The sequence below is a fragment of the Protomyctophum parallelum genome (genome assembly GCF_964188405.1).
Source record: "Protomyctophum parallelum genome assembly, chromosome: 13".
Classification (NCBI taxonomy): Eukaryota; Metazoa; Chordata; class Actinopteri; order Myctophiformes; family Myctophidae; genus Protomyctophum; species Protomyctophum parallelum.
The window spans coordinates 38,221,931-38,246,924 of NC_139708.1; the positions used below are offsets into that span (position 1 = coordinate 38,221,931).

Below are 24,994 nucleotides of genomic sequence, written 5' to 3' on the forward strand. Positions count from 1 at the left end.
ATACTAAAGTGGAAACAAATTGAACTTACATTGCAACTTAAATAAATAAAATAAAAAATAATAGTACAGGGGATGCGGTAGTATACTTGTTACTTAGATGTGAGGCCTTAATGTGTACTATTTATGAAGACTGTTTGCAATCATTTTAGGGCAGTTGGCCTAACTGTTTTTTGTGGAATGTGGATAAATCCTCTTAATGGCTCGATCTGCTGCAGTAACAATTAATTAATATCCACTTATTCAATATTGTTGACTGCATATATATATTTGGACCCCCCGGTGGTCCCTGGATGACGGATTGAGGATATGATTATTATAATCTCAATGAATTATTCTGATTCATCCTGATACTTAAGAAATAATGGCTTACACTATGGACACATGTTTCGGCCTACATATCACACAATGGGATTTCACTGTAAATATAGACACAAAAGAAAATGAGAACATTACTGCACAATAGGATATGAGACTTTGAGGATTTGACAATATACTAATTTGTTGTTAGGCCTTGACCAGTCCTGTACAGAACCCCACCACTGTCTTCTAAAGTCGAAACAAATTGAACTTGCATTGCAACGTAATACAATACAAAATAAAAGTACAGGGTGTGCTGTAGTATACTTGTAAAAGACAAGATGTGAAGGCTTGTGTACTATTTATGAAGACTGTTTGCAATAACTTTAGGGGATGGCAGTTTTTGTTTTGGAAAACTGTTTTTCTTGTTTCTTCACCAGAGCTGGTTCTATGTTACTGAAAGAATATGGAGCAATCCTCTTAATGGCTCTGCTGCAGTAACACTTCATTAATATCCACTTATTCAATATTGTTAGACTGTACATATCCAGATAGTCAGATACTCTATATTGGGTATAGATAGATTCATATATTAAATATGAAGCTTACAAAGCCGTAGTCTGAAAACCCACCTCTTCAGACTCCACCATGGCCCGTAGCACTTGCCCTAGCCTAGCCCCTTAGATAGCATTTTATGTCGACTTAGATAGTATTTTAGACAGACTTATAGCTCGTTACGTAGACAGCACTAGAATTGCATTTTATGTAGTCATAGCATTTTATAGTACACATGTATATTGTATAATATAGTATAGTATGTATAGTTGACATAGATACTCCACTGTTACGTTCTTAGTTTATACATGATTCATGATAACTATTTATCATATTATTTTTTTTTATATATGTGATGTACTGTATGCCATGCTTTTGTTTTTGCTTAAATGTAAGTCGCTCTGGATCAAGAGCGTCTGCTAAATGCCTAAATTGTAAATCTCACAGTTAGCAGTTTATTTCTAGACTGTTGCATAGAGAGCATGACCTGGGGGAGGAGTCAGAGAGGGGTGGAGGACATGCAGCCGTTTCTTAGGTTGTGATTGGTGGCTGATTATTCTATTGTTCCACTCTTTGGCCAATCAACACCAAGCAGTTAGTGGCTCCACCTCAGGCTCTCTAGTATAAGCAGAGTTTGTAGTTGTCAGTTCTCCACAACTCCTCCAGGATATCAACCATTTCTGATCACATCTGACTGTGGACTCCAGACTTGAAGCGAAGATGGACTCTCTCAACACCACCTCAAACGATTCTGCTCAACAGGGAGGACCCAATGATCACCAAGACCTCTGTAAGTTACTTACTGCGTCTATATGGATATACAGCATGGCATAAGGATGCTTTTTATCTAGTCATTTGTTTGTTTTGATTTATTTTAGTATTGACTACCTGTTTATGTATTTTCTAAAATATAACACAATTGTAGAATCAAATTATAAATGGATGCTAAATTGATAATTGGGTACATTAACTTCATACTAGTTTTTGCTATTTTAAGTCCAGGAATGCCTCTAAACAACATTTCCTTTGTTTTTGTTTCCAATTCAGTGTTGCATCAGTCTGGTTTCCCTGTTCTACCAGAGGTGAATGACCAAAGAAGCGTGACTAAGCAAAAATGCCACTCCTGTGATCAGTGTGGAAAACGCTTCTCTCAAAAGAACAGCCTTAAAATACACCAGAAAATTCACACTGGAGAGAAACCCTATGGATGTGATCAGTGTGGGAAACACTTCTCTACAATGGGACATCTTAAAACACACCAGAGAATTCATACTGGAGAGAAACCCTATGGATGTGATCAGTGTGGGAAACACTTCTCTACAATGGGACATCTTAAAACACACCAGATAATTCACACAGGAGAGAAAGCCTATGGATGTGATGATTGTGGACAACACTTCTCTACAATGGGAAATCTTAAAACACACCAGATAATTCATACTGGTGAGAAACCCTATGGATGTGATCATTGTGGACAACACTTCTCTGGAATGTCCAGCCTTAAAAACCACCAGAGAATTCACACTGGAGAGAAACCCTATGGATGTGATCAGTGTGGGAAACACTTCTCTACAATGGGACATCTTAAAACACACCAGAGAATTCATACTGGAGAGAAACCCTATGGATGTGATCAGTGTGGGAAACACTTCTCTACAATGGGACATCTTAAATCTCACCAGATAATTCATACTGGTGAGAAACCCTATGGATGTGATCAGTGTGGACAACATTTCTCTGGAATGTCCAGCCTTAAAATCCACCAGAGAATTCACACAGGAGAGAAACCATATGGATGTGATCATTGTGGGCAACACTTCTCTCAAATGGAAAACCTTAAAAGACACCATAGAATTCACACTGGAGAGAAACCATATGGATGTGATCATTGTGGGCAACACTTCTCTCAAATGCACAGCCTTAAAATACACCAGAGAATTCACACAGGAGAGAAAGCCTATGGATGTGATGATTGTGGACAACACTTCTCTACAATGGGAAATCTTAAATCTCACCAGATAATTCATACTGGTGAGAAACCCTATGGATGTGATCAGTGTGGACAACATTTCTCTGGAATGTCCAGCCTTAAAATCCACCAGAGAATTCACACAGGAGAGAAACCATATGGATGTGATCATTGTGGGCAACACTTCTCTCAAATGGAAAACCTTAAAAGACACCATAGAATTCACACTGGAGAGAAACCATATGGATGTGATCATTGTGGGCAACACTTCTCTCAAATGCACAGCCTTAAAATACACCAGAGAATTCACACTGGAGAGAAACCCTATGGATGTGATGCGTGTGGACAACACTTCTCTACAATGGCACACCTTAAACGCCACCAGATAATTCACACTGGAGAGAAACCCAAATGATTGTGATGTGTGTGGAAGACGCTACATTTTGTTCCCTCCAGAAAGACACCACCAGAACCCGACAGCACAGACAGCGCCGCCATGTCACATGCATCTGATGATGGCACGCAAGCGGTCCCTGCCAGACTGTACCGTGATGATTACATGAAGTTTGGCTTCACGTTTACTGGGGATAAAACATACCCGATTCCGCTGTGTATAGTTTGTGGATTCAAGCTTGCAAACAGCAAGCAACAACAACAAGCAGCTATGACCGGGCGATACAAGGGATTTGTTAGCCGAGTGAAAGAGATTAATCCTGACCTGTTAGTTCTGTTGGAAAATGCAGTAAGAGTCGTTAACTTTATTAAAGCAAGACGCCAAGACCACTGAAAAGCAGGCTGTTCTCCACACTGTGCGAGGAAATTGAGGCGGAACATCAAACTCTGCTTTTGCACACCGAGGTTCGATGGCTTTCCAGAGGAAAGGTTTTGTCGCGTGTATATGAACTGAGGGAGTAATTAAAGTGCTTTCTGTCCGCAGACAAGCTCAAGGTTCACACTAAGACAGAACTTGTCAAACATATTTACTTTTCTTTTTATCAATTATTTTTTACGATTTTCTTTGTACAAAAGTTCTCAAGTTTAAGACCATTGTATTGTGGCAAAATATTTTTGTTCTTGTTTTTACAACTCCTTTTTTTATTTAGAAGTATTACTTTGCATTGACAAATTGAACATGTGTGTGCTACATTTTGTATGAGTTTTCAAAAATAAATTGGTGAAACTGAGGCATTGTCTCTGTCCTTTTCTTTCTCTTTAAGTTATTTGACGAGTGCTGTCATGTGTGTTTTTAAAAGTATATTGGGTTCATATATATATATATATATAATATATCTATATAATATATATTTATATTATATCTATATTATATATAATATATATATATTTACTATATGTATATATATATACACCGGTATATACAGTATATACACACACCATATATATCTAGGTGTGCCCCGAGATTTTTAGGCTATGAAAAGTGTGCCCCGGGACAAAAAAGGTTGAGAAACACTGATATACTGTATGTTGTAAGCACACGTGAGCATTTTTAAAATAAAACCTGTTAAATGGGTATGGAGACGAGGGAAGATCTCTGTTACTGAACAAACAATATAACTGATTACTGGAGCTATTTTAACAAAACATATCCCTTACAAGTTACAGCACAGTCTCAGTTCATCCATAATGTGATCATTAACAGGTGATCTGTCCAATGCCAGACAACCAGGGGCCATTAACACCTTTAATCTCTGCATTTGAATGCATTGTCTACAGTGAATGAAGCATCAGCCAGCATCATTTAGCCTGTTTACATTTTAACCAGTGGGAAGAAATGTGGGTTTTGTTCATTATTTAGCATTCGAAAAAAGCATTGAATAAAAGTACAGTCACAACAACCCTATTGAAACTAATACCACACCCCTCGTGCTCCTCATTCCCTCAGAGCAACACAACTTGAATAATGACATAATAATAAATACTGTTTGATAAGCCTATTTCTGTAGTTCTGTTGAAACTCAAGAGTCAAAGAGACCATGATGGAGTCTGGGATTCCTTGTGAAGCACCGGGCCATGTGATTTAGAATACTAAAGCAGCGTACATAACATACATATTAGTATAGCACGTCAGTGGGATTCAACCCCAAAGACCACCAGGTTTGATATTGGTGAGGCTCTGGGGCCCTGCAAGGGTCCATTTGGACCCCCCGGTGGTCCCTGGACCCCATGTTGAGAAGCATTGTACCACACTATAAGAATTACTGTAATGTCATGAAACACATTGAGCCGTAACTGTTGAGGTGAAGGGTGTCACTGAACACAACAGGGCTTTCACTTCATCAATTATTTAAACAAATCCAGAATCGATTTAGATTTGTTTAAAATATTTATTTTCTTCGTTAGATTAGATTAGATTTTTGGCAATTTGGATCAAGTATGAAATATGTTAAATTGTTATGCATCAATTAGCCGATACATGTAAAAGTTTCGCTGCTTATTAGACAAAGAAATGTGCTTCTCGGTTATTCAATTGATAAAAAACAAAAATAAGCAAATTAATAATTGCTAATAAAATAATGGACAGTTGCGGCCGTTGCATCATCCACCCCAGACATAAAGCAGGAGCCATGATGAAGAGGAGGAGGAGGAGGAGGAGAAGCAAAGTAAAGTAATAACATGCTATTTAACCCATTTCGGGCGGGAACCCCTTTTGGTGTTTTAAGCATCATGTTACGCTTTAGCTGTTGAAAAACAGCAGACCTACAAGCTCGTAGCGCGACACTCGTGAAAATGTGGCGCAAATCTTTGAATATATATTCTTTCAAAGTGAAAAGGTCCCTATGGAACAACATATTTTCAGATGGGAGTCGGCGGCCAATTACATATTACAATTACAATTACACATTTTTTGGGGGTCCTTGACATGAAAATGTTTGAGAACCACTGACATAGAAACAGAGTTTTTCTTCCTGAAAACTGTCATGATGATGATCAGGTCCAAATGGCTTAAACCCTCCTGCTCCACAGAAGCCATTAGCTATGAGTGTACGCATCACAAGTGCTCCAGCGGCTTAGCCAGAGTCAATAAAGCATGAAACTCATTTGCGGCTCCCCCCCCCCCCCCCCCGGGGGTTCAGAATATGAAATGAATAGGCAGGTACTCCTGTCTGTCTGTGTGTTTGTGTGTGTGTGTGCGTGCATGTGCGTGTGTGCACCGAGCAGGCTCTGGTATGGCAGAGATAACACCGTTGGAGTGGGGAGGTGGGGAGGAGGGGGGGGGGGGGGGGGGAGAGAGAGAGAGAGAGAGAGAGAGAGAGAGAGAGAGAGAGAGAGAGAGAGAGAGAGAGAGAGAGAGAGAGAGAGAGAGAGAGAGAGAGAGAGTGAGAGAGAGAGAGATTCGATAGATGCTAGTTATACTATGCAGATGAATGTTGGCTAATTGTTGTAAAAAGGGGTTACCGCCACAGAAACGTTGTGCTTTGGGCCACGTGCAATATGGACATAAAGTAACAATGTTTTTTCTTCCTGCTCATATCCTATGATTTATTTATTTATTTATTTATTTATTTATTTATTTATTTATTTATTTATTTATTTATTTGTGTGTGTTAGGCTGCGCAGCAGTGACACTTGGTGGTCAACAAACGCTATTTCCGTACTCCGGACGGACACAGCCCCCGCCCCCTTTCATGACGACGCCAGGCCCAGTCCCGCCCCCTTTCATGACGACGCCAGGCCCAGGAAATAGTTCCCAATGCAGTTTCCCCCCCCCATAGACATTTCAAAAAGTATTCATTTAAAGACCTTTTAAGCCATTTCGGGCGGGAACCCATTTTGGTGTTAGCATCATGCTGTGCTTTAGCTATTGAAAAATAGCAGATCTACAAGCTCATAGCGCGCCACCGAGTGGCGCGATACGAGCTTGTAGGTCTGCTATTTTTGAAAAATCAAAGACACTTTTAGAATCTGATCTCAGGTCAGAATGGGTTAATAATGAAACTGTCAGGATGTAATAGACATTTTTAGAATCTGATCTCAGGTCAGAATGGGTTAAGCGTCGTACGAAGCCAACTGGAGTCGTGACAAATCATAACAAACGCAATATTTTGGACCAAACAGATAATTAAACAAAGAAGAGTAAAGCCAGACCTCATGATCTCCACGTTGGGGTTGTTGTCTCCTCTAAAGAACACGTTGCTGCGGTCCGTCCTCACCACGTCCTTATCCACCGTGAACTGGACCTTCCTCCAGAACTCACTGTGCTGCTCTGGACTCATGGACAGTCTGGGGGCGAGAGAGAGAGAGAGAGAGAGAGAGAGAGAGAGAGAGAGAGAGAGAGAGAGAGAAGAAAAGACAATTCAATAAAATGCAAATTCTATCAATATTTTTGAGGGGCGCTAGCCACTTCCAACGTCTTGGCTTTTGAAATGACGTCATATGGCAGCAAGTATATGGACTTGTAATTAAGCAATATTACACGAGAGAGTGTTGTTTAACGTGATTATTGCCACGACAGTGATGCGGTACGGGGAACGAGACCAAGTCGAGGTCCGCAAGCATCACTGAAGCATCACTGAAGCTTTACACACATCCTCTTGTGTAATATTGCAATTCTACAACAGTTACCCTTAAAACTAAGAAAATCGCTGAAAAAATAAATAAATAATGACAGATGTAGTCACTACGACCACAAATGTCCAAAGAAACTAGCTAGCCTAGCCACGAGTTTGCTAGCGCTCTGGGAAAACAGCGCGGCTGAATTCTTTGTTTTGTTTAGGTGGTGAACGTTGCTGGTTTGATCAACGGCTATAGAAACCGTTTCAACCAATTAGGTTGCTTCCTCTTAACGACCTGTTGTAGAATGTTTGTTTACAGCACTTTAAACAAACAAGTGCCTCTAACTTCACATGTGTGATTTTGTTGGTCGTTGTAAATAATGCCCCATAGAGCGTCGCAGTCCCTCGTTCATTTTCTCCATAGGCTTTTCAAAAAAGTATTAATTTAAAGACGTTTACGCCGCCAACAAACACAACGTTTTGGGCCGAACAAATAATTACAAAGAAGAAAAATTGTGTTTGTCATGATTTGTCACAACTGGAGTTGGCTTTGTACGAGGCTTAAAAGGTCTTTAAATACATACTTTTTGAAATGTCTATGAGGAAAATGAACGGGGAATAATTTCCTGGGCCCTGGTAGAGGGCGGGACTGTGACGCTCTATACCTGATCACACTACTACACTATACAGCTACACTAACAATTACTGAGGTTGTTGACTTTAAACAGAAAAGTATACAAGACATCAGTTCCCACCCATTCCATCCATCCACCCAACTAACAAGTAAAAACATATCGTCAATACACAACATTAGATAAAAAGTGTACAAATGGACTCTTCTGAGTGTACATTAACACACCAGATTATACTGTGCAGAGGACCAGAGTAGTACAATAGCACAGCTAACACGTCTGTACAGTGACAGCGATAGTGTTGACATTTTTGACACTTTTATATAAACAACCATTTGGATAAATTGCCGTTTACACTCTCTCTCTTTCTCGCTCTCTCACGTCCCGGTAGTTAGCCAATCAAGCATTATCTAAGTTATTTATTTTTCTTTACCTCTAGTGTAAAAGAACCACCATCTGAAGGAGTTATTACACAACAAGACAACCGTGAAATATCATAAAACCCTCAGCCGTGTGAGTGTCTGGGACTGAGAGAGAGAGAGAGAGAGAGACACATACGAGACAGTGCAAAACACTGTCTCGTATGTGTGTGTGTGTGTGTGTGTGTGTGTGTGTGTGTGTGTGTGTGTGTGTGTGTGTGTGTGCGTGTGCGTGTGTGAGAGTCTGTGTGTGTGTGTCTGTGTGTGTGCGTGCGTGTGTGAGAGTCTGTGTGTGTGTGTCTCTGTGTGTATATGTGTGTGTGTGGGTGTGTGAGAGTCTGTGTGTGTGTGTGTGTGTGTGTGTGTGTGTGTGTGTGTGTGTGTGTGTGTGTGAGAGAGAGTCTGTGTGTGTGTGTGTGTGGGTGTGTGAGAGTCTGTGTGTGTGTGTGTGTGTGTGTGTGTGTGTGGGTGTGTGAGAGTCTGTGTGTGTGTGTGTGTGTGTGTGTGTGTGTGTGTGTCTATGTGTGTGTCTGTGTGTGTGGTAATAAATAGATCATTGTTGTCGGGCAGAAAACTCCTATATCCCCATTTTAACTGTTTCACGTTTTATCATAAATCAATGCCCTTCTTCGTCATATCACAGTGTGACAAAAGCAGCAAAACAATAATCAGATCTACAAGCTCAAAACACGCCGCAATGCGACACGCTTAGAGCTTGTAGATCAGATTTCTTAAACTAAAAAACTAAAACTATGACGAAAATCTTTCGTCGACTACCTTTTTCCACTGACGAAAACTAAATGAAAACTAAATGAAAACTAAGCTATGACGACTAAAACCAAGAGTAAATATGCTGACAATTTCGTCAACAAATAAAAACTAAAATGTTAGGAAGGGACTAGTATACGTCATTTTACAATTTGCAAATAGAAATCTGCTGCCAAAAAACAACACTGCTCATGGCTATAGTCGGAGGGGGATTTAATGAAGCGCGTTTATCGTTCCAGGAACAGACAAAACGTACACACTATGATGCAACGCTACGCAACTGTTAACTTCCATGACCCTGTGTTGTTTATGTGGTTTGACACTCCCCCGAGACTAGGCATGCCACGGTATGAGATTTTACAGTACGGTACGGTGCCGGTATTGATAACCTATACCTCGGTATTCCACGGTATTTATATATATTTTTTAAGTAAAAAAAAAGGATTGCCCCCCCACCTATGTCTAGTGACTACCTCCACCTCCTTCTAAGCCCTTCTTTGTTCCCCAACATGCAGGCCTACATACACATATACATATATATATATATATATATATATATATATATATATATATATATATATCATAATGATGTGCGACTTATCGTGATTATGAATTGATTACCCAGGACCGAATGGAAACAAGACAGCAAGGACTTTTATCAGTGATCCCTTTGGACATGTGTTTGACTGTACCCTATACTGATTACATTTCTGCCAATAAAGTATTCAATCAATTAATCAATAGCTATTCCCCACTGTATTTCACTGTACTATGGCTCCCCCTAATGGCCGTTTTGTACCCGCTACGCTGGAGCAGAGGTGGTGCAATCTGCGCATGCTCACAACTGTCACTGTGCGCCTCTGTGTTGACAGTCCACACTTAGTTAGTACATATGGAAATATGGAATATACAATTGGATCTGTGTGTCTTTCAGCAACACTAACTCAAAGGTAGGAAGCAACTTTTCAATCTACTGCATCTGTGTGGTGAAAATAAATGTTTTGCCTTATTCTGCGAGTGGAGTTGCTTTCCATATGCGCAGCACGCCCACCGACGCTGTATTCAAATACCGTAAGCTCGGAAATCTCACGGTATCAACACCGTGGCTGTTCCTGTCGCGGTATTACCGAAATTCTGTAAACCGTGGCATGCCTACCCGACACACACACACACACAGACACACACACACACACACACACACACACACACACACCTGTGTGTCGATGCGATGACTTCTCTGCCTTGATCGCCGTGAATCCCCAGCGGTGATCCTCGGGGTGCATACTTAGTTTAGACTAGTCATTGGTTAGACATGGGTTAAGGTTAGGTTTAGGTGTGCTGCCCCGTGGGAGGTTAGGTTTAGACTAGTCATTGGTTAGACATGGGTTAAGGGTAGGTTTATGGCCCCTATACTGTAGGAGGTTTAAAGTTGTGCATTTCACACTGCAGGAGTCTTTTTTTCTGTCATTATATCTTTGTGGCTTTCACACTAAACGATTGATCGCCGACCAGGGATCACACACTGCAAGAGTTCACCAAGATACGATCCATATAGGCAGCGGCTACATCATTTGTTTTTTTATTCCAATTCATTTTGACATGCACGTGCAGGATGCCGTGATACAAGCGCGAGACCCACACAGGGCGCCCCTCTCTCTCTCTCGCCATACAGGAATAGCCATGCAGGCTACACACAGGGTGGCATGTTTGTGATAACGCTATAGCGAGACAGGACGTTATAATCTTGAGTTTCATTAAATAACTCTGGCGAGCGAGCGCGCGCACAGCCACACACACACACACACACACACACACACACACACACACACACACACACACACACACACACACACACACACACACACACACACACACACACACACACACACACACACACACACACACACACACACACACGAGGTCCAAACCAAAAGTTTGCTCTGCACTGATGATTCCGATTGACCATTATTCAAGTGAAATGCGTAACGGCAATATTGGACTAATATAGGCTACCAATATGTGGGTTGGGGTAGCCTACAGGGATTTACCGACGGAATGAAGGTTACCGGTATATATTAGGTAGGTATATCTGATCATCTATACAGTCGACAGACAGATAGACAGCAGTGTGCTCTCATTGGTTGTAATACAGGCCTTATCGGGGCGCAGTCGCAACCCAGTTCATACTGTATGATATCCAGTCGGCGACAGAGTCAAATATCAAACTATATGTTCAGAAATAGTCGGGGAGGCGTCGGCGAGCGCTTTTATCGGCGCTGGATCTTCTCGCAGCTCCTTTCACACACACAGCGAGCAAAACCTCGCCGATCAAAGCCCGATTTTACGTCATATTGGGGGTTTTGTCGGCGAGGGCCAAAAATGCTCCCCGACAGCACAATCAGAGCAAATATCGGGCATTGTGTACGAGCCATTAGGTGTGCTGCCCCATGGGAGGTTAGGGTTAGGGTTTGAGATAGGTTGTAGTTGTAGGACTAATGATTGGTCTAACCAATGACTAGTCTAAACCAAAAACTGTACTGCACCCGTTGCAAGTTGCAATGTCAAATTTGTACTTGAGTTAAGAGTACTGCTTTATGCAACCAAAAAGTACAAGCAAAAAGCTCATTTTCTTTTTAATCAATGCATTTCCGAGTTAAAACTTTACAAATGACTTTTGGAATCTTCAGAGAAATCTCCACAACATATTAACAAGATAACTGCCACCATCCACAACATATTAACAAGATAACTGCCACCATCCACAACATATTAACAAGATAACTGCCACCATCCACAACATATTAACAAGATAACTGCCACCATGCCAACCGGAATTGGTCATTTCCAGTCACTTTCTGGAGATGGCAGACAACGGTTGGATTTTAATAGAATAATGGTCAAAGGGAGAAAGAATGTTAATATAATTGTAAATATAGCAGATTTATAAGCTCACAATATGTCACATCAATGATGCGTTGTGAGATTGTAGATCAGCTATTTTCACTATTTTTTCCATTCCTCAGTCGAAAGTACAATATTTTCCTTTGAAAAATTGTCTAATAATAGTGGAGGGAACTATCCAAAAGTACACATTCTCAAATGCTGCAGGCTAAGGTGGTGTCTGACGGTGAGTTTTCAGACTAAGGCTAAGGTGGTGTCTGACGGTGAGTTTTCAGACTAAGGCTAAGGTGGTGTCTGACGGTGAGTTTTCAGACTAGGCTAAGGTGGTGTCTGACGGTGAGTTTTCAGACTAAGGCTAAGGTGGTGTCTGACGGTGAGTTTTCAGACTAGGCTAAGGTGGTGTCTGACGGTGAGTTTTCAGACTAAGGCTAAGGTGGTGTCTGACGGTGAGTTTTCAGACTAAGGCTAAGGTGGTGTCTGACGGTGAGTTTTCAGACTAAGGCGGAACATAGCTAAAATAGCTACTCTAGATCGGTTAGGATAGCTTTTTTTAAGTTATACTGCTGTAATATTTTAAAACTGGTTAAACATGTAATCTATGAAGGAATTAAATGAATGCCATGAAAGACCTGGGGTTTCAATTCTCGGCGGTGCTTCCAGCTCAGTTCGGCTCCAAACAAACATAATTAATAATTAAAATGAAATATAAAAAAAAAGTGTTTGTGTTCCAGCGCCGCGTTCCCAGGAGGAACAGAATGAACGTACACACCTGATGCAACGCCACGCAACTGTTAAGTTCCATGAGCCTGTGTTGTTTATGTGGTTGGACCCCCCCCCCCCCCCCCCCCCGAGACACACACACACACACCTGTGTGTCCATGACTCTCTGTCTCGATCGCAGTGAATGACTCAGTGTTGTACAGCACATTTAGATTTTAGTCATAGTCTTGTGAATAGTTTTAGTCGACTAAATATAATATTTTAGTCGACTAATTCTACAGTTGATATAGTCGTCTGAAATGCATTTTGGCTAGGCCTTTATATAAGCTCTTATGTTCGGACTAACGGGACTTCGGATCTATGGGCAGTTCCCAAGCTCATAGCTCACATAGTATATGTTCACATAGCTTGTTGTCAACATAGATTCTCATGTAGATTTCATTTAGTTTTAGTCAGTGAAAAAAGGTAGTTGAACGTTTATCGTCATAGTATTAGTCGACAATTAGTCGGTCATATACTAAAGACTGTAAAACTTAGCCCAATGCCTCCCTGCTTGACACTCAGCATAAATTGTATTGGCCGGGGGGTCAAATCAACCAATAAAATGATTCCCGAGCACGGGCGGCGCGGCTGCAGCTCACCGCTCCTTGGAGGGGGCTCACCGCTCCAATAGATTATTATTTTTTTAATGTTTTATCCCACAATTTTGTAACCCATTTTCTCACCCAGTGTCAATTATCTAATGTAATCCTGGGCTCTGCACTTCCTCTGCCAACCTGGGGGGGCAGCAGACTGACCTCATGCTTCCTTCTATGCATGAGGAGTCCAAGCTGCTTCTTTTCGTTGCTTCAGACGTAGTGCGTGGAAGGAACACGCTATTCCGACCAGTTCCTTTCCCCTCCATCAGGCGCCCCGGCTGGCCAGGTAGTTTAGAGACCACGATTACTGCATGTTTTTGTGAGGGTACCTACCCTATAGGGGACACGGGGAGAACATGCAAACTCCACACAGAAAGGCCCTTTCGCCAACCCCCGCCTCGGGTATGGGCACTGATGACACGGAGGAGGGAACACGCCCCCAGTGCCCACAGCGTCCCCAGCAGGAATCGAACCCAGGACCTTCTAGCTGTGAGGCGACAGCACCACGGACTGTGCCACCGTGACCCACCGCTCCAAGAGATGGCGCAAACGTGGGGACATTTTTCCACTGCGGCAACATGTGTGACAAATCCTAGGACTTCAACACTGTATAAGGTCACACCGTATAGATGTTGGGAGCTTATACCGGCTGTTTTTGAGTAATAAGAAAAAAGTAGTTAAAGGGATTGTGACATTTAAAACACATTTTTGTAGATTTTTTGGCTTTTCTTGACATCAATTTCACAAAAAAAAAACGAAGTTTGAACATTCAGTGTATTCTCTGCTGTCTGGACTCTTGTGAATAATTATGCAAAAATGTCTCATCTGGTTGGACGGCAGGGATATACGTAGATCCCGGCTAAATCTCCGCCCCCTCCACTCTGCTCCCTGCCTAGTGCCTACCCTCTCTTCTCCGCTTCCTCATTGTCAACCGCGACTTTGTTTCTTTGTAATACTTACTAATAATGTCTTCTAGAGAAAAATCAATCTGCTCTGTTGTTGGCTGTGGATACCAACTTACACTGGATACCAACTGGCCTAGATGACTCTTTTATTTTTGACGACGTTCCTACCACGTTGTCAAAGAAGCGCATCTTGGGTTGACAGGAAAGGGGGAATTACCGACATCTACAGGCTAAAATAATGTGTTTTTCCATGGCTTCTCAGGATGAACTTTACACATGCACAAAAACTCGTGTCAAGAAATACTGGAGTGGAGTTGAGTGTTCAAACTTTTTAGACACGTTTGAAGGACCATGGCCAAGACTTTTAATGTTGTTAAAATTATGTTATAAATCATGTCATAATACCTTTAATGATGTAAATGCTACATAAATGGTTAATGTACGGCTTGAATTGATAATCTAAATCTGTAAAGTAGATTTCCCAAGTAATTGTATGTCTCTGAGGTATAGTGGAGTTACCAGTATAGAGCGTGGCAGTCCCGCCCGTTCATTTTCCTCATAGACTTTTCAGAAAGTATTTATTTAAAGACGTTTACGCCGCGGACAAAGACAACTCTTGTCGTGACAAATCATGACAATAAACACAATGTTTTGGGCCGATCAAATAATTAGAAAGAAGGAAAAAAATGGCAGGTTACAACACTTTCTTTTTTTGCTGTAGCTCTGAGCCTTATAAATCTTCTCCTATGGGGGTCTATAGCATATATTTTCAAGCGGGGGTCCGTGGGCTAATTCGTGGTGGTCCAGGGACACCCAGGGGTCCTTGAGGGAGTTCCAAGGGGTCCCCAGCTAAATGCTAAATGATAGTTTGGAACCAAATGGACCCTTATGGGTCTGCTCTCAGAGGTACAGACCCATAAGGGTCCATTTGGTTCCTAATTATCATTTAGCTGGGGACCCCCTGGAACTCCCTCAAGGACCCCTGGGGGTCCCCGGACCCCACTTCGGGAACCACTGATGTAGAAATCTATTTCACACTTATTTTTTTAATCCTCCCGTTGGGTCCATTTGTACACACTCAGAGTTACAGAGCCTTTGTGAGTGCTTTGTGAGCTTGTAGATCTGCTATTTTCAGCATGCCCAACCAATCATAAAATTACATTTATTTTAGTTAGATTAGTTCTATTTATTCTCCACTAGTCCCTACCTAACATTATATATATATATATTTTTTTTTTAGTGGTGACATTTTCCTATACTTCACAGATGGTGACAAGCCTGGTGGACGTTGCTACAGTCAGAGCCGTAAGAAGCAGCGGCCAGCTACTGATGAAGGATGGAGTGACTGATGCAGCCACAGTAGATTCATTCTACTGATGAAGGATGGAGTGACTGATGCAGCCACAGTAGATTCATTCTACTGATGAAGGATGGAGTGACTGATGCAGCCACAGTAGATTCATTCTACTGATGAAGGATGGAGTGACTGATGCAGCCACAGTAGATTCATTCTACTGATGAAGGATGGAGTGACTGATGCAGCCACAGTAGATTCATTCTACTGATGAAGGATGGAGTGACTGATGCAGCCACAGTAGATTCATTCTACTGATGAAGGATGGAGTGACTGATGCAGCCACAGTAGATTCATTCTACTGATGAAGGATGGAGTGACTGATGCAGCCACAGTAGATTCATTCTACTGATGAAGGATGGAGTGACTGATGCAGCCACATTAGATTCATTCTACTGATGAAGGATGGAGTGACTGATGCAGCCACAGTAGATTCATTCTACTGATGAAGGATGGAGTGACTAATGCAGCCACATTAGATTCATTCTACTGATGAAGGATGGAGTGACTGATGCAGCCACAGTAGATTCATTCTACTGATGAAGGATGGAGTGACTGATGCAGCCACAGTAGATTCATTCTACTGATGAAGGATGGAGTGACTGATGCAGCCACATTAGATTCATTCTACTGATGAAGGATGGAGTGACTGATGCAGCCACAGTAGATTCATTCTACTGATGAAGGATGGAGTGACTGATGCAGCCACAGTAGATTCATTCTACTGATGAAGGATGGAGTGACTGATGCAGCCACAGTAGATTCATTCTACTGATGAAGGATGGAGTGACTGGCAGCCACAGTAGATTCCCTTCAGTGCGGAACCGTTCCAGCTTCTCATGTGCTGACTGCACTTCAGCGAGAACTTGGGTATCGACCAGGGGGGCAATGAAGCCAATAGTCTGAAGCCAGTAGGAAATCCTGACTTCCTGAAAGTTCATATAATGGCCTGTTGTGGCGCTGTCGGTCATTGGGCCCAAACAAAACTCCATAGAGGTCCATGTATTTGGGCCCAACTTCACCTAGACTGTATTACCTTAATAAACATGGTCATGAATACTTTCTGCTTCCAGTCACTAGTTTAAAGTCTCATTTCTCATGTCATAATATTCTTTTTGGAAAATTATGGTCCCATTTATTAATTAAAGTACCATAACGTCGAGTATGTTCTGAGGGGCGTAGCTAGCGTTGCAGTCTATGATCGGGACCCCCCCCCCCCCCCCCCCCCGCTCGAGTCAAAATAAAAACCAACGAAGAAGAAGGGGGGGGAAGTCCTGGCTCGTTGTCTGGGCCAGCCAATGGCCAGCTGGGCCCAAACGGATCTAGAAAGATGGCGATTTACTGACAGGCTTCATCTTATCAGACCCGGAGAACGCTTTGTCCATATTTTTTTTACAGTCTATGGTATCGACACACACACATAGAACACACATAGAAGACTACTCTTGAAACTCTATTTCTGAGAAGGCTGTATTTTGTGAAAACAAGCTGAATTTGATTGATCACAACTACATACCAGGACATCCTATCCACTCTTATTATTCTTTTCATCATAGCCAGCATCTTGACGTAAATTTTGAATATATGCCGTGTGCACGAGGCTCAAACAGAGAATATTCTAAAAAAATCCAAAAACCTGTTTTGTCTTTGAAATCCGGGCATATCCGTGACCCCTGACCAATGACCCCCCGTGCACTGAAGGTGTTTTAAACAACGTCAAATTCACCAACAACAAAAGCTTAAATTATCCTCTTTCTATCTGCAAAGTGTTTGTTTCATGAACTGTTATATAACTGATATTCAACAAGCACTCCCAAACTCTGACAAATAACCTGCACAGAATTGACAGAAAGTAGCTCATAGCATGTCTTTGGTGGATTTTTATGAAACAAAAACGTTACAGATTGAAAGAGGAGAAAGAGATTGTCGGTGAGTTTGGCATTGTTTAATCCAATTAGATGTTTATGGGAAGTTGCACCTAGTTAGCACCTTGCTGGCACAAGATGGCAGCGGTCTGAATATCGTCAATAGCATGGTCCAAAGGGATACGTAGCAATAGTAATTTAGTCTTCTAAATCATGACAGTTTTCTGAAAAACATATGCAGTGGTTCTCAAACTATTTCATGTCAAGGATTATGTATTTGGCTACCAACCCCCATCTGAAAATATGTTGTTCCTTGGACCCACCCAGAAGCAAAGATATGAGTTCAAAGCTGAACAGCCAATGTCAATTTGAAGCTATGATTCCCTGCTTTCATATGAGATGACAAAACGAAAATTCAAAACAATCCAATGGCAGCCGATCTACAAGCTCAAAACGTGTCATGCTGCGACACGTTTTGAGCTTGTAGATCCGCTATTTTTGCTACGACAGTACTGTATGTACACTTACTGTACACACATAGATTCTTAGCAGTGTGCGGATGGTGCAGTATTTTATTTTTCTATATACTGTACAGTAGGTATGGTAGCATGTTCCTCTCCATGGCGTGTGCGTGTGTGTGTGTTAAGGCTGTACCCTAGACCTTTTTTTATTTTTTTTTAATTTTCGAGCAAACATCCGGACCATTTGCTGAAAAAATAACCTTTGATATTTCCGTCTCGATCAAAGTGCAGCGCGTCTCCCCCGCTCTTTATCAATCTCTTTATCTTTATCAATCTCACACACACCGTCACTGTGTCACTGGCTCCGCGAAAACAAAACTGATCTTGCTTGCTGCTTGCTGGCAGGCAGACTCCCCCAATAGTGTCTGCAGCCAGACACTTCTCCAGACGACAGCATTACATGCATAGCTTGCTCGTTAGCTGTCACTCGTTAATTTGTTCCACCTGTGTACTCTCAAGGTATGAATTGAAGTGGGCACAGGGCAAAAGCAGAACCTCCGTCACCGTGACCGCTTTGCTTTAACAATGATCAGAGTTCACTGCTTTTTGGCAATAGGCTATGTGATGCTAGAGAGCATACTGTATGCTAATATACAGGGCTGCACACAACTTTTTTGGTCTAGTACTCAGAAGAGCACCTGGAGGAGTTGCTTGGTGCTCCTAAAATGCGGCGACCCGTCTCGCCGGATGGATAAAAGAGGGATGAATAACTTGTAGCAAAACAATATTTATTGGATGAGTGGGGAGTCAATGGAGGGTATTGCAACTCTAGATTTAGCCCTAGAATGGCTCTTGTTGTAGATTCATCCCATTATTAAAAATATATAAATTTGCTAAAATCTAGGTCCATGTGTGGTCCAGCCCTATGGAATGCATATTATAATAAAAACAAGTTAACAACTTAAGGATAATATGATATGAGCATCAAAGCAATATTTAGATTTTGTATTATTTTGTATTTAAATAACCAATCTACTAGCTCACAACGTGTTGCGACACGTTGTGAGCTTGCAGATCAGCTATTTTTTTAACATGCGACACATCGTACGGCGAATCATACATCAGGCTTCCCTAGTTCCCTTTTGTTTTTAGATGAGGCGACGTACGTAGTCAGACAGTCAGACACACACACATGGCTCCTCGGTGAAAAAAATAAACAGTGTACACTACCCGACTTTACGATAATAAGGGACAGTATGTCGAGACACGGTGTTCATGTTGGGCAGCAGCAGTGCCAGTCCGCAATGCTTTAAACTCTTCCCACTCCACTATGTCGGAACTAAAACCTTAGTACCCGTAAAAAGTCGGTGGCCGGTGCCTAGGCTGTGAGAGACGCTAATATGGTTTCTGCCTCGGATTCGGGTTTTGAGACGGCATCGCACACGAGCAACCATGCTGCTCCAACAGCCGGAAAACAAACACAAGCACAGCGGCAAATGGGAAGAGTGCAAAGCATCCAAAGCATGACCTTTTACACCGGGGACTACAGTAGTTTGCTATCTGAAACGGAGAAGAGAAGACGAAACTATAAGGTTTTCCTGTCAACCGCCCTCCGCCTCCTCCCAGGCTCCTAGCACTCAGAAAGAAGCATGGATCCTCCCCCTTATGAGTAAGGACGCGCTGTGATTGGGCCAGTAGCCACTTTGAGTGGCAGTCGGTGGGAAATGCTCTCGCCACAACATTTTCTAGTATTCTGGCCATAATAATCATTCTGGGCGGCCCCAGCTGTTGGTACGCAGAAGCGCTTCCCGGCGCTTGATTGACAGCGCATTTTTAATTTTTACCGCGCATGCGCACCTGCGCACCACTTATGTGCAGCCCTGCTAATATATTATGGCTGCTATAGTAAGAACGGTTCCCCCTATTAGAGATCATGCTGGTGTGTGTGTGTGTGTGTGTGTGTGTGTGTGTGTGTGTGTGTGTGTGTGTGTGTGTGTGTGTGTGTGTGAGAGAGAGAGACACGTCAGGAGGTATTTCTTTAAATAATCATAACTTCTGACAGGAATGCACTAGAAACTACATGCTCATATAGCATTCTCGGCGAGATATATTTTCAAGTTAATGAAAAAAATACATTTTAATTAATTTAATTTTAATTTAAGCGCGGGGGACGGCCTGCTCTCAGTGAAACTCATCTCCATCAGGCGATACGAGGCAGCCGTCACGCCATGCGTGTCGTTGTCGGAGGACACCTGTGCTCGTCTGTTCTCTCTGTCTCTGTCTCTCTCTCTCTCTCTCTCTCTGTGTCTCTCTCTCTCTCTCTCTCTCTCTCTCTCCCTCCCCGGCGACCAACCCTCCAACTCTAGGAGTTTTGAGCAGTGACAAGGGAAGTGGAAGGACTAGAAGAATACGCTGGGAAACGGGCTAAACTGGGGAGAAAACGAGGGAAAGTTTACAAAATCCAGGAGCACTTTATTGCCCAAGTCTGTTCGGTAAGTAGGTCACACACACACAGTACAGTACAGTCTGGTACTCCGGTTCGTACTGCAGCGGAGTTAACATATTTAGACCTGAGGATGATTCTACAAATGCCTTCTAAACCCTGACAGTTTTCTGAAAAAACCCATGTTTCTATGTCAGTCGTTCTCAAACATTTTCATGTCAAGGACCCCAAGAAATAATGTATTTGGCCGCCGACCCCCATCTGAAAATGTTGGACCCCCCCCAGAAGCAAAGATTTGAATTAAAAATGTTGGCTCTGAAAGAATATATATTCAAGGTTTGCACAACATTTTCTCGATTTTTCAAAAATAGCAGACCTACAAGCTTTACCTACAAGCTCTATGAGCTTGTAGATCTGCTATTTCTCAATAGCTAAAGCATAACATAATGCTTAAAAAACCAAAAGGGGTTCCCGTTCAGAATGGGTTAAGACAGAGCTAAGACAGCTCAGCGGAGGCTCTCTCTCTCTGAGTGACACCATCCATCCACCAGAGCTGTCTCTCTACCATGCAAGCGGAGCCTCAGACAGGATCACATATACTGAGAACATGGCAGCTATGCTGTACACAACTACCACCGAGACAACTGTACAGCACTGATGAAATCATAACCTCCAATCGCACACACACACACACACACACACACACACACACACACACACACACACACACACACACACACACACACACACACACACACACACACACACACACACACACACACACACACACGCGCATGAAGGCACACATAATAGACACGCGCACACACACACACACGGGGGTGTGTGTAGATATAACCAGGGCGCTGTGTGTGTGTGTGTGTGTTCCTCTATTGATGTGAGAATATGATCTGATAAGCGCTGACATGTTTATTCCCCACAGAGCTGTTAATTCACACCCCGCGCCGCTTCCCCTTTAACACTTCCATCTGATTGGCCCTATTGATTGCTCCGTTCGCCGCCACGGAAAGCCGCAGAGCACTGTGTGTGTGTGAGTGTGCGTGTGTGCGTGCGTGCGTGCACTTGTTTTACTATACTTGTGAAGGCCTTAACCCAGTAAGACCTGAAGCCGATTCTACAGTACCAATGTCTTCTAAATCCTATGTTTCTATATCAGCTATTCTTAACCCATTTAGCGCTAGCATTTATTGAAAAATTCGGATCTAATTCACGCCAGCATTTTTAAAATTTGAGCTCTTTATTTTGAAAAGCCACAGTTCCAGACTTCCGGTAGGGAGCTTATCCTAGGAACTTTAACAGGTCCCGTTCAACTGTAGTTTACAATATGGGTCCATGCCAGTGCACGATGAGTGCTCCTCATTGCCGGTTCTGGGCCGTCAAAGAAACGCTGTTTTGACCAAAATGCCACCTGGGACAAGGAATAGGAGATACAGGCGATCGAAAGAATATAATGGATTATTATGGCGACGGCGATCTCAAGCCCGACACACACCGTCTGCGACCGTCTGCGGCGCGACGCGTTGCCGCGCGGCGCCGCCTGGAAAATAGAACTGTGTTCTATCGGCGCGCCAGGCGACTTGGCGCGACGCGGCGGACGGAGCCGGTGTGCGATAGGTTCATTGTGTGGTGGGCTTAAGATGGACGATCCAGTGCTGTGCTAACAACACAGCTAGCTAACTGGCTAACGTAAGTAGCATTATGGCTCGATCCATCAAATGCACTATAAAAGCGCAATTGACAAATTAAGGTCTTCGGCAATGGCGTTAAGCGTTAGTATCAAAATTAGGCTTCAATTGACAAAGGACTTCGGCAATGGCGGTATAAGTGTTAAACCTTTTCATGTCAAGGAGCCTCAAAATTGTATATATTTTACTGCCAACCCAGTGTTGTTTGCTTTAAAACAAAGTTTATATTCGAAGATTTGCGACCAATTTTCAAGATTTTTCTAAATAGCAAGTGCCACGCTGTGTGCTCTTTTTCAATAGATATATTGAAATAGTATATATTTTATAATAGTATAAAATAATGGTTAACACTAGCATGTCTGTTTTCTTTTAGATTTTGAAGTTTATTATCTTTGCCCATGAAGCTTTCAGAAGGTTCCTATTCCACGGCCATCATCATTCATCACCATTCTATCATCTCAGACATTGTTGACATCTGAAACATTTTCATTTCATGTGTTAAAACAATGACTTGGTGAGTTCGGTTTACAACAAAGAAAAAAGCCTGAGGTTGGGAATCACGGTTAAAACACATTTAGCTCCGGAAGTGCATCAAAATAGAAGCTCCGGGGTGCCAGAGTTGTCGGATCGCTTTTACTCTGAAAGCCATGAACCGGAAACACTTTCCTAAAAAAGTTGACTTTACAAAGAGACCTCACATCCCCCGATCATCTTAATTATTTTTTTTACGCTCCAAAAAACGTTCATATTTTGCGGGAGAGACGGATGAGGAGCAGAAATGAAGTGCCAGCATATCGATCCATTCATCACCACGGAGAGCGCCCTGGATTAGTCATTCTTTCCGCCGCGCTAACATGGGAGTCAATGACAAGCTAATTATTGCACTGAGCGTTAGCGTACGGCAAACGAAAAGCGAAATGCCAAAAAAAGAAAATAGGAAAAATTCTGAATATTGTCATCTCGCCCCGCGTCGCTGGGACGTCGCTAGGACGTCCACAGACGTCGTAGGCACTAATATTTCGGGATCCTTATGACGGCCTCATGCGTCCTACGAACTGAAACGGTTAAGCCTTTTGAAGTTTACATTTAGGGGTTGGAGTTACGTCTGATTTATAGATACACGGTGGGTGTCAATATGCTGAAAATAGGGTGAGCAATCGATAGAGAAACGGTCGTTTTGAGGGCGAACTATCCCTTTGAGATGTGGACCTCACAAGTACTTAATACAAATGTGTATGTGTGTAGTTTGTGTATAGTACGTGCGTGCGTGCACGTTTGGCAGCCATCACTGCAGGCGGTATAGAGTGACAGTGGATCTGCTCCATCACATGTCACAACAGCAACATGTCTCTCTGTCAGGATTGCATTTTTTTGTCTTAATCCCGTTGCCTCTCAGGCTGCCTTACATATGTGACTACATTTGACTGAGGGACTGCCATTGGATCTTTTTGAATGTCATATGAAAGCAGGGAATCAGAACGAAAATGTTCGTCGACAATTTTCTTTCACTGCCGAAAACTAAATGAAAACTAAGGTATGATGACTAAAACTAAGACTAAGTATATTGATAATTTCGTCAACAAATAAAAACTAGACTAAAATGTTAGGAAGGGACTATAGTGGACAAGAGTGTAAAACACAAGTCATTTTACACTTGGTTCCATGCTGAAAATAGCCGATCTACAAGCTCACAACGCGTCGCAGCAGATCGGCTATTTTCAGCAAGTGTGAAATCTGTCATCACGACGGCATCAAGCCACCCGTCAAAATTAATTTTAGTCGGCTAAATCAACTGTAAATTTAGTCGACTATTAACCCATTCTGAACGGGCACCCATTTTGGTGTCAGCATCATGTTATGCTTTAGCTAAAAATCGAAGAACGACTGACATTTTTTAGAATCTGATCTCAGGTCAGAATGGGTTCATCAGACCAGTGTGTGTCCAGTGGAAACCTCGTATGAATCTGATCTCAGGTCAGAATGGGTTAATCTGATGATGTTTAGTCGAACTAGACTAACTAGACTAACACTAAGACACTCAGTGCAGTGCAGTGCAGTGCAGCGCAGCGCAGCGCAGTGGTACTCACCTCCTCTGCTGGACGTCGTGGTAGTGTGAGCGTTTCTGCAGCCTCCAGGCCTCTCTCTCCAGCGAGGTGGAGTCACAGCTGTAGTAATGGAGCAGGAAGGGCCACACCTCGCCGCGGATGGCCGGGTCGATGCCGCCGAAGAAGATGGCCTGGGGGGGGGGGGGGGGCAACAACGGTTCATACAAAAAGAAAACTGCAATAAAACTAGAAGCCCGTATAGAGGGTATGCACATGGTAAATGGTAAATGGTGCATTTATATAGCGCTTTTATCCAAGGCGCTTTACAGAGATTGTGCATTACATTCACCCATTCACACACACATTCATACACCGATGGCAGCGGAAACCATGCAAGGCACCAACTAGCACATCGGGAGCAATTAGGGGTTCAGTGTCTTGCCCAAGGACACTTCGACATGTAGACAGGAGGAGGAGCCGGGATTCGAACCGCCGACCCATGGATCATTGGACGACCTGCTCTACCTCTTGAGCCACAGTCGCCCCGTATGACGTGACGTCACATGCATGACGTGAATGGCAAATCGAGTGACACAGTTAATTTAATGTTGATTAACCCATTTTTGACCCGAGGACGATTCTATACATGTTTCTGTGTGGTTCTCAAACCTATATGTTTCTGTGTGGTTCTCAAACCTATATGTTTCTGTGTGGTTCTCAAACCTATATGTTTCTGTGTGGTTCTCAAACCTATATGTTTCTGTGTGGTTCTCAAACCGATATGTTTCTGTGTGGTTCTCAAACCTAT

At 42.6% G+C, this 24,994-nt stretch overlaps 1 protein-coding gene across 1 annotated transcript in view; it reads right to left on the minus strand.

Moving 5' to 3' along the window:
- The window catches only part of tbc1d16 (TBC1 domain family, member 16), a gene marked incomplete at its 3' end in the record, with an annotated part of 127,884 nt that overhangs the window by 22,726 nt on the left and 80,164 nt on the right, over positions 1 to 24,994 (minus strand). The window contains exons 9-10 of the mRNA XM_083779976.1: positions 24,229 to 24,377; positions 6,926 to 7,060 (exon numbers count right to left, since the gene is read on the minus strand). Coding sequence (XP_083636102.1) covers positions 6,926 to 7,060; positions 24,229 to 24,377 — 284 coding nt within the window. The remainder of the gene's footprint in view (positions 1 to 6,925; positions 7,061 to 24,228; positions 24,378 to 24,994) is intronic.